The sequence below is a fragment of the Staurois parvus genome, unplaced genomic scaffold (genome assembly GCF_062004578.1).
Source record: "Staurois parvus isolate SC_StPar_1 unplaced genomic scaffold, SC_StPar_1.0 ptg000564l, whole genome shotgun sequence".
NCBI lineage: Eukaryota > Metazoa > Chordata > Amphibia > Anura > Ranidae > Staurois > Staurois parvus.
The window spans coordinates 3661105-3672674 of record NW_028318360.1 but is presented as its reverse complement, the minus strand read 5'-3'; the positions used below and the strand labels follow the sequence as shown (position 1 = coordinate 3672674).

Here is an 11570-nt window from a genome sequence, read left to right as displayed (position 1 = left end):
TACCCCTGCTCTAGTACATCAGTACACTCTGCAAGTGCACAAGTACAATCTATAAATTAGCTTCTTGCACCACAGACAAAAGTACTCACACTTGGAGAGGAAAGGGAAATACTGTGACCCACTGCAGTATAAAGCACTGTGCAGTGCTTTCTAATCCAAAGCTGGCCATAACTTAAATGTATTTTGTTTTGTTTTTTTGTCATCTAGGGTTGGATTAACAAAAAAAAATGAATCCTTCTATTCACATTGAGGTGGATGGAGGTGTTCCACCCCCTCTGGAATGTTGTATTCTGTCAGGGGCACCTGCTACTGTCAGAATACACTGATCAGCAGCTACAGTCAAACTGACTGCAGACATAGCTCAAAGTTTTCCAGCAGGTCTCTTTCACAGTAGTAGATCAAACTATCAATTTCTATCGAGTAGGGCCAGCCATGTGCTGATCGAAATTTGGCCAGTTCCTGTTAAAACTGCAGAATATAGTCAGTATATGGCCAGCTTAACGCTAGGAGCTTGTTGACAGAAAAAGATACAGTGATGACATCTGCTCCTTTGTCACCCAATCAGCAGGCTGGGAGTAGGTCAGTAACAGAGCGTTCTTACTTGTTTTCAGTGGAGAAAATGGAGGGTGCAGACCTGCTTGCACAATCTAGTAAGGGGGTCTGAGATGCAAGTTTGGCTGCCCGGAATTACAAACAGGCAAGAAACGCTACATACATTTATATGTATTTCAGCTATGAAATTAACCTACCAAGAGCCCAGGTTTATGCAAGACCTAGTGTAACTGGAAATTATGGGAAGCGATAAATAAGAATTGTGTCCATGAGGACAGCACATCTTATTTGTTGTATTTAACGAAGAAGCATCTAATTTGATTGCTGGCATTGTCACACAAGGTGACCTATAACCAACTACATAGTCTAATAGTGAGGCTCCATAGTCACCACACACACTTCACATATACTATGTGAAATGTTTATATAGCCATTATACATGGCACTGATACATAATTCGGTTACCGTCAATGCTCGAGTGGTTGATGTTGTCAGCGCGTGTGAAACTGCAGTGATGACCTTCGACAGATTATTCTCCATGGTGACATCCGTGGGGCTCGGCAAAATACTGTACCCTCTGTAGATCCTGTATGAGAATAAATGACCAAGCATTAAATAAAGTTTTAACAGACTGTTGGATTAAAGGAGATCTAAACTGAAGAACGAAATTGTAATATACTGCTTTTACCAGACCTTAGATGTGATGACTGCAGTAATTAGCTTTTTTTCACGTTTTCTTTCCTCGATCCTAACATTAAACTTCCTTTTCTAAGGTGACAATGCTCACTTGATGTACTTTATCTCTAGGGGGGCAGCGTTGACACCCTAGTACAGGAAATATGTTGGGACTACAGATTTCCTCCGCCTCTCCTCATCTCCATAACAGGAGAGGGAACTTTTGAAGTATGGTGAAGACATTTCTGTTTGTCCTCTATCTGCCATTTCCCTGCCAAGTTTCTGCCTGTTGCCTGGATTCATTTGCCTGCCTGCCATCTGAACTGACCTCAGCCTGTTAAATCGACCATGCCTCTGCCTGCCGCCTGAACAGACCTAAGCCTGTTAATCGACCATGTTTTTTGCCTGCCTCCTGGACTGATCGTTTGCCCTCCCAGTTTAGTAGTGGGATTCAAGACAATACAGGGGTCTCATGTATGCAAGGGGATCCAAAGTAGTGTTTCCGAGTGGAGAAAACTACATTTTTTGTTTTCTTTGGGTTTTGTAATTCCCGGATCAGGGTCTGGAGACTGGAGGCTTCCAAGAGATTTGGGAGGAAAAAAGCCTCTACCCTATTGTCTAGTCTTACCTAACCAAGGCCCTAAGATTAATTCTTCTGCCTGGACCAATCCTTTGACCACGTCTCTGCCAGCTGTCTGTACTGACTATGGCCTTTTTATGGACCATGTTCCTGCCTTCTGCCTGGACCACTGCTTTGCCTGGTTGCTCACCAGGTCTATACATGGCATCGGTACTGACCCATCTGCACATCCCACTGCTACCTTCCTGCGAAACACTGATGCCACCCATCCTCTGTGGCCAACTGCACTACTGAAACCACAGGTACTCTTTGGTTTATCTTTTGTTCAACTTCCTGGGAAGCCATGTACCAGTAGGTTAAGCTTTTAGGAACAGGGACTGCTATAGGTGAAGCTACACTACACTTTGATACATAATGTTTGCTGATTTTTGTGATACACAGGTTGCCATGCCCGGTAATCAGTCTGCTGAAAAGGTCTTACACATGTGGTATCCCCATACTCAGGAAGAGTAGCAGAATTTGTTTTGATGTGTTATTCTAAGAATGCCTATACAGTGTGTTAGAAATATCTTATTATAGGCAACATCGCGTTAAAAAAAAAAAAATCATTTTTTTCCACATTTTCTAAAAAATTGTGTAAAAAATGAAGTCTTAAGAAGACTCCTCATGCCTTTCGAAAAATACCTTGCGGTGTTTGCTTTCCAAAATGGTGTCATTTTGTGGGTGTGCTTCCAATGTCCTGGTGCTCTAGGACCTCCAAAATTGTGATAGGTAGTCAAGAAATTAGATGTGTAATTTTTGCCTTAGTACACCTAAAGGTACTTATTGGATATGTGGACCCTCTATGTGGCCTGGCTGTGAAAAATTCTCACACCTGTGGTATCGCCATACTCAGAAAGTTAGAGAATGTGTTTTGGGGTGTAATTTTAGGTATGCCTATTAGAAATATCTCACAGATTGACAACGTTTTCATTTTCCAAAAACTTGTGGCAAAAAATGAAGTCTTCAGAAGACTACCCATACCTCTTAAAACTTACCTTGGGGCGTTTGCTCTCTAAAATGGGGTCATTTTGTGGGTGTTGCCACTGTCCTGGTGCTCCAGGACCTCCAAAACTGTGATAGGCAGTCAAGAAATTAGATATGTAATTTTTGCCCCTAGAAAGCCAAAAGGTGCTTGCTTATTGGATGCGGGACCCCCCTATGTCACTAGGCTGTGATAAAGTCTCACATGTAGTATCAACATACTCGGGAGGAGTTACAGAATGCGTTTTGAGGTGTAATTCTAAGTATGCCTCTGCTGTGTATTAAAAACATCTCTTAGATTGACAACTTTGTGTAAAAAAATACATTTTCATTTCACATTTTCCAAAAACTTGTGGCACAAAATGAAAAGTTCAGAAGACTCCCCATACCACTAAAAACATACATTGGGGTGTTTGCTTTCCAAAATGGGTTCATTTTGTGGATAAATCCATTGTCCTGGTGCTCCAGGACCTCCAAAACTGTGATAGGCAGTCAAGAAATTAGATGTGTAATTTTGCCCCTAGAATGCCTAAGAGTGCTTATTGGATATGGGGCCCCTCTATGTGGCCAGGCTGTGGAAAAGATCCACCCATGTGGTATCGCCATACTCAAGAGGAGTAGCAGAATGTGTTTTGAGATGTAATTGCAATATGCCTATACCGTGTGAGAGAAACAACTTGTTAAAATGACAACTTTTTGGGGAAATAAAATTATTTACTTTCATCATTTCCCAAAACAATTGGCAAAAAAAAAAAAAGACAACTTCAAAAAACTCCCCATGTCTTTCATTAAATACCTCAGACTACTTTCTAAAAAGGGGTCATGGGGGGGGGGGGTGTTGTACTATCCTGGCATTTTAGGGCCCCAAGAAATTACATAGGTAGTCAGTACATCAGGGTTGATCAATTTTCAAATATGTATACGATGGTTTGTGGACTCCACAACTTTCACACAGGCTAAATAATATACACTGATTTGGGTTATTTCTACCAAAAAAAGTAGCACAATACACTTTGGCCTAAATTTATAAAGAATCTATTTTTATTTGCAAAATTTTATTTCAAAAACCTAAGAAAACATGGGTTTTTTTCAAAATTTTGAAAATCTTTTTTCATCTAGCAAAAAATAAAAAACCCAGTGGTGATTAAATACCATCAAATGAAAGCTCTATTTGTGTGAATAAAAATGATAAACATTTCATTTGGATACAATGTCGTATACGTGAGTAAATGTCATTCACAGTGTGAGAGCGCTGAAAGCCGAAAATTGACCTGGACTGGAAGGGGGTAAAAGTGTCCAGACATTACGTGCTTAAACCTTAAAAAGAAAAGCAAAATCTTGCAAGACTTACTGGTTTTTCTTCTAGAAAAAGCTAAAACATGTTTTTCTGTAGTATCATTTAAGTAGCTAAATGAGTTTAGATGCTTTAGTGCTTTGCTTCAAGATGATGCATTGGACACTGTGCTAATTGCATTCTAGAAGAGTAATCATATACCTCTGAAGGAACAGTCCCACACAGGCGATTTCAATCATGAAATCCAGCAACTAGAAATTGTTACAGGGGCCAAAGGCACCTTCAAACTGGAATTATGGTTGGGTTCTTCATGTAACCTTTCTTGCTGCATCCACTGTAATAAAGTCAGGCTATGCTGGTCGTCTTTTATTATGTATATCTTTGATATTTGATTTACACAAGGGTGAAAGGCACACACAATCACAAACTGCTGAAACTCTATGTCTGAATGGCCTACTGTAGTAAGTATAACAAGTTATGTTTAAAGTATAACTAAAGGCAAAACTTTAAAAAAAGTTTTGGACAGAGTGGAGAAGGATTAGAACAACTGTAAGGTTTTTATTGAATGAACAAAAAGAGGAAAGAACAGGATGACAAACACCCAAATAGCTACCACTAAAAAAAGTAAGTTTATTATGTTAACATTAAAAACCATAAGCATTCGCAAATCCCCCCCCTCCCTAAACACACACACACACTCAACCGCTCCCCAACTACCCAAGAGATACCTCCAACCCCCCCCGAATAGACTGCCCCTAAGTGGGAGATGGGACATCCCTCTTCACCCTACACAAAGGCCCTGTCTAAACCCCCCCACTTTCCACACCGCTCCCAAGTCCCACCTGATGATGGATCAAGGGTAGGTCCACCAGGCACCCAATCGATTGCACAGACCACAATGGGTAATGAGTATCCACCCCTAGGCACCTACGGAGCCAAAGACCAGAAATGCTAAGCAGACCCTATCTCAGCTCTACTTTCCCAGTCCAGCTCTACTTTTCCCAGTTTTTTAGTCCATGCATAAATAATGTAGCTGTATTCAAGACACACAGGTAGCGATGCTTGAGCGTAAAGTGAACGCAAGTGTGCCATATGCTGGGAACTGCTGGGTAACAGTATACACTGTGCAGTGGATGGCTGGATGGATGGTAGCGCTTGATGTGAAGTAAAGCCTGCTAAGTTGGTGAACATTGACAGGTATCCAGCCCAGAACAGTCTATGTGGCTATCTGTCACAGTTGATGGTCAAAATTTCACAGTGGATGTCTGTGCACAACCTATGCATAACTGTTGGTGGGATGGATGACAAGAGGTGTCAAGACATGTTGCCAGTAAAGGGTTCTCAGCAAAGAGCCTGGTCCAGCCTGTGCACGGTATAAGTCCCTCATCAATCATGTAAGCACAGTTGACATGACCAGTGATCTTAGAGCCTCAGCAACAGGTACTCACAAATCCATGATGTCTACCTAACATCCATAGCTGATCACCGCCATGTATCAGAGAATCTGTCATCAACACTGTGCTGAGCTGCAATCCCGCTTGTAAAGGCTCCAGTGCCAGTATCTTCTGCCCCGTCCCCCGGGACTTTACATAATTGTTTCTTATTGCTGTCTGTGCCCCTTTCAGGGGGATTCACCCCCGTCTATTTGTCCTGACTACCATTATTATCGAAACTGAAAGTAAAAGAAAACTCAAAAATTTTTGGTTGTCCCCAGAAAGGTAATAGAAAGGAAATTTTCCAATGAGGACACTAGTTCTGGTGAGAATTTCCTTAATTTTCAGGGATTTTGATACACTTCCGGTTTTGGCTATAGGACAGGAAGTGAGGGTAAATCTCCCCAATGGGACATAGATGGCAAAAAATAAACTGACAGGGGTTATAACTTTCTTACTCTATCCAAAATGGAAAAAAAAAAAATAAAGTTTTGCCTATAGCTATTACAAAGCTTGTGTTTTAAGACTATTTAAAAGGAACAGAACTTTGGAAGCTTTTTCAGACAAAAAGGTGGATTCCTCAGAGTACAGCTTTGGTACAGTTAACATTTCTAGGTGTTCTCTAACAGAAAATCTTAATTTTTTTTTTTTTTTTTAAGTTCAGTGAACAGCTCAGTAATAGCAAGATTTTATCTCATGTAATTCAATTCAGTTCAATGACAACTGTTCTTATGCTACATAAGTTACCAATGTACTAAAATAAATAAAAATACACCCACCTTGTGATTGTACTGACAGCAAAATGGGATGCTGGCTGGGTCTCGTGCATGAGCAGTTTCAGGTAGACGCTGCTTTGGTCTCTAGCTGCCGCTACTACAGGGTCAGCTTGTCCTTGGTCACAATGGAAAAACAACTTTGGAACCATTCTGTGGATGAAAATGAGAACAACAGCATCAGCAAAATATTATAAAGGTGCCAAATATTTAAGATGACCAAATGATGGTCCTCAAAGCTATTGGTAGTTCCAGGCACCCACTTAAAATGTTCTTGGTTGAATTTTTCTTTTTTTTCAAAGAGCTGGTAACTAGAGAGACAAAAGCATGTGATTGCACAGAATAGATGCTGCTTCTGTGGTGAAGGTAAGCATTAACCGAAGGACCCATTAACATTTGTAAATTTGTTGTTAGATGCAGGAGACCAAGCAGGGGCTCCCTGCGCATAGATGCTGCCAGGAAGCCCCATTGAAAACCACAGGAGGCTGACAGTTCCCACAGCTCTTTGTGGCCACTCACATGTATTCATTCAAGGAGAGATAAACAGTGAATGATAGGCCATGCAAGCTGTCTGCATCCAGGGCCAAACATTCACAGGTAATAGATACACGAGCTGTCAGAATCCCACCCGCAGTTAATCACAGGAAACCCCTACTGGGTCTTGCACATCTAATCACAAATTGAATCATTACTAAGCGTGAATAGGGCCTTATACCTGCTCTGCCTTGTATGATGCTAAAGTTCACATCCAGGATACAAACAACCAGTAATGGGAACATGGCATGGCTGCCTCTGTATGTGCAAGAGGTCAATGTACTACCACTACTCTTAATCTGACACAATCCCAACATTCACTAGGGACTCCTAATGTAATGATTGGTCAGGACTGTCTCTAAGCATGTATGGCAAAAAAGAGTCAAAGATCGTTCAATATATGGCCATCTGAATTGATACCAGAATGCTATAACACGAGGACAATGTCACCTAAGGCTAAAGCTCTTACCTGGCTAAAGTTGCTACTGCTACATGCCGCACCCGAGCATCTTCATCTCCCAAAAGACTGATAAGCACACCATTCAGCACTCGATCCTGAAGATGTAACAGCTACAAACAAGCACATCACAAAAAATATAATCAAAGACCAAATGGATTTTATGACAAGTCATAATCATTTAACATCTGTAGTTTTTTTTGTTTTGTTTTACACTAGTGCGGTGCGCGGGGCTAGTGCAGAGGTGGGTGCCAAGAGCCCAGGTTTCCCCAAGTATAGAAAAGCCAATTGATATTATCAGCCAGCTTTTCTGTGTGCACCAGAAGTGATTTGGCTGTTTGTACAGCAGTTCACAATCACTTCTGCCTGCCTTTTTCCAGTCCCAGCGTGCAGAGGGGTTTTTTGTTGCATTCATAAATACTGCCATTTCTGAATAATCAGTGGGAGGTACTGGTTCCCCAATCCCCTTCTGTTTACACTTTACCTGAAGGTGCTCAACACTAAGCACGTCTGGGTTCAGGGCAGTCAGAAGCCTAGGGGAGCAGCCAGACAACCTGCTGAATGGGGGACTTGTGTTCTGAATCTGAAAAGGCTGGAAACTTTAGGGGATTAATTGTTCTCCGATGTCTTCACCAAAGACACCCATTTTCATCAAGAGCATGTCGCTACTTATATATTGTCACATGGGGGGGGGGGGGGGTTGTCATCACACATGTGGTACCCTGTTACATGCCAGAAGCAGAAGGATAACTTTAATATTGCTGTTTTGACTTAATGTTAAACTTATGAGCTGTAAATGTTTTAATGTACTGCCTATTGACAATATTAGGTTTAGCGTTTAACAGGTAATCATTAATAAGACACAAACTAATCTTTTATATTTAATAGAAAACTCAAAGACTATGTTGTGATTCTCCATGTTGTGGTGTACTTAGAACCCCCCCACCCTCTGCCACCACTGACTGCCGCAGCCAACCAACCGACCAGTCCCTCTCCCTGACTGCCAAAACCAACCAACTGACCCACCGCTAACACCAACCTGCCCCTCCCGATTCTCCCCCCTGAAAATTGCTGACCAAGGCAAATGCCTTGTTTGCCACACAGCTGCTGCGTATGCTGGTGATTTTAAAGTAATAAGTGGCCTCGATGACCAACAGGTAGTATCAGGAGCATTAAAACAGCACCCCGGGGAGCAAAACCATGTCAAGCCAAGATATGAAGGGATAATGGAACCACCATGTACGGCTATTGAAGCATATTGATATAACAGCACCTTGTACGGGGGTATCCTTCCCAAGTGTGAGCGATGCGGTTTTAATGCTATATACGTCACTAATAACCTTCTTTTATGATATTTTTTAAGCTTATGCACTAATAAAATGTAATAAAAAGTTTCCATAAAATGGGGTTGTGTGCCTAAAAGGTCCACGTGTCTCAAATATATTTTCTTAATAATGGTCATGGATGAATAAATGCTCTCAAGCAGAAAAAAGAATACACTGGAAATAATTACCCCAGTATAATGATGTGAACCTCTATGTAGCCCATCTGCTTTACCTTCCAAGAAATTGACTAACCTAAAAGAAAATAAAAGAGAAACAATAAGAGAAGAAAAAATTCAAAGAAACCAAGTAAAACCTGTAAAAGAGTCCATTCAATATACCCTAGTCTTGATCTATATAAATACTCTAGAGCAGGGGTGTCAAACCTTATTTCATTGTGGGCCACATCAGCATTTTGGTTGCTGTCAAAGGGTCAGTTGTATCGGTCAGGCTATAAAAACGTATGTACTCTCTATCATGTTAAATAAGCACCTCTGCATTCAAATAGTACTGGTTTTAGTAACAACATAAGACTTAAAGTGGTTGTAAAGGTTCAAGATTTTTTATCTTAATGCATTCTATGCATGAAGGTAAAAAAACCTTCTGTGAGCAGCTCACCCCAGACGCCACAATACTTACATTGTAGAATAGAACATTCTTATAAGGGTTTGGGATCCTGCATCCCATGGTGAATCCAAAAAACAAGCACCAGAAGATAGGCTGTATGGAGTGTTTTTTAAGTTTTTTTTTTTACTTTTTCCTTCCACTTAGCATTTTATACACGCACAGTGCACAAGGCCAATATAACAGCAAATGAAAGTCTCAATGCAGCAACCTGGACACAGTGCTGGGATGCTTCAATATTTTTTCTTTTTAAAATTCTATTCATTGATTTCTTATAGAAAACAACATGTACAAAAACAACTGACCTTGCAGGGCCAAACATTGCTCTGACAACAACCTACTTTGTTCAGGCTGTGAAAGCGCTCACCATGTACATACAGGTGTATGACCATACACAGTAGCCAACTAAGGATGGAAACCGTAAAATAGAGCAATGGGTATATGCCCCTAGGCAGTGGAGGACGGACTATCCAGCCAGGACTGCTAGATGTCCTCATATTTTGTAGGACACCCCCCTGCTCTTATAATTAGATTTATAAAACGGGACCATTTTGTTCACCAGCCCTTTCCAATAGGCTAATGAGGGTGTCAGAATCAGTGCCTTTCAAGTGTAGAATAATAAGAGACTGAGCAGGGTATGTTAAGCCCTAGTATGTGCCAGGTCCCACGCTAGGCCCAAAAAGCAAACTGACACAGTCATGGGCAAAGGCAGCAAGGTAACCCCGGTAATGCAGCATAGAATACCCTTCCAAAAGTCCTGGGCTAAGGAACAGTACCAAAACATGTCTGAAGGTAGCCGGGGATTGCGAGAAGTGCCAACACTCCACAGACACCTGCAGATAAATACACACCAGTCTCGCAGGCTTATAGTATATTCTGTGTAGAAATTTTAAATTAATTAACCTATCCTGGGCTGACACTAAATGTGCAAACGAGAAATTCCACTTGTCATCCCAATCTCTACATTAAGTTCAGCAACATCTGGATGCTTGAAATTTTAGCCCAATCTTATCAGAGACATCTGGCAAAAGTAGTGAGCCAGCCACATAAGCAGAGAACTTTATGCATCAAAATACATTGTACAGAATGTCCATGGTGTTGGCATGCTTACAAAAAAAGTTACTTTTTTGTGTTGTTTTGGAAAATAATTGTTGGTTACAGACTGCAATGAAAACACTCTTAGAGAAACAGAGGCTGCCATTGGTAACCTCTCCTTCTAAACATGTTAGTTGCCTCTGAATTGGAACAAGTAATCAGATAAAGACTAGTGAATTTCTCTGAATTCCTGATATGATTCAGCCTTTTTCAGACATTCCTGATATCTCTATATCTCTCCTGGCAAATGTACTTGAAATTCAGACCTATCCTGTTTTCTGTGCACTTTTCCTTCAACGAGTATAATTAGCCCTTCCAGTTTTTATCTTGTACTACTGAACAATTAAGCCTAGTACACATGGGCCGAATGTCAGGAGGCATCGACTGGTTCAATAAAAGGCAGCTGACATTCGGCCCAAGTGTACAGTGGCCAGCTTCTGTTGAGAGGCATGACCGAAAAAGGTCTGCTGATATGCATCCAATCAGCGCTCTCAGCCAGTGTTTTCTGGCGGAGGGGCGTCTTCCTTTCAGAACACAATAGCTCAGTGAGCAAGATCGCTGTACTAACATTGGATTGTTAGTACAGCGGCTCCTCCTGAGCTATGCAGTTTTCTTTTCGCTCAGACCGCTGGGTTGAACAAATAAAAAATAAAAAAAAACGGCTAGTGTGTACCATGCTTTAGTCTGTTGTAGGGGACAGCAGAAAGTATTTAGTAGTTTAGAAAACAAACAAACAGCGACACACACACTAAAAGCGGACTTTTCCCTGCCTTTCCCTTCCCTATAACAGTTGACGCTGATCACAATTCTTTCATAGAGAAGATCTTAGTGTATCGAGGAGACAAACTTGCCTAAAATCAATCTCTGCCAAAGTCTCTAGCAGTTCTGTCCTGACAAGCCAGTAAGAGCTGTTCTTCAAAGTGAGCAGATCGATCATCAGCTGTAACCCGTGTTCACTGTATGTGCTACACAACAAGTTGGATATACAATGCTGGAAAAACAAAAGCATGTCATTCAGTATCTAAATTATATCACACAGTATTTTTAAGTATCAGTACCAGACATAGAACAAGGACAGAGGGAAAATTGCTGCCCAAACTTCCTTTCTATTCAAAAACTAAAGGCAAAAATTTACTTTTTAGATTTTGTGCCAAGCGGTTAGAAAAACTGTTAGGTTTTTGTGGTTATCTGTGGGAAATTCACTGTCT

The 11570-nt window shown here is 41.1% G+C and overlaps 1 protein-coding gene across 1 annotated transcript in view; it reads right to left on the bottom strand.

Moving 5' to 3' along the window:
* Positions 1–11570, bottom strand: part of HTT (huntingtin) — a 268580-nt gene that overhangs the window by 157297 nt on the left and 99713 nt on the right. The window contains exons 19-23 of the mRNA XM_089691557.1: positions 11214–11353; positions 8835–8898; positions 7334–7434; positions 6337–6483; positions 1018–1138 (exon numbers count right to left, since the gene is read on the bottom strand). Coding sequence (XP_089547683.1) covers positions 1018–1138; positions 6337–6483; positions 7334–7434; positions 8835–8898; positions 11214–11353 — 573 coding nt within the window. The remainder of the gene's footprint in view (positions 1–1017; positions 1139–6336; positions 6484–7333; positions 7435–8834; positions 8899–11213; positions 11354–11570) is intronic.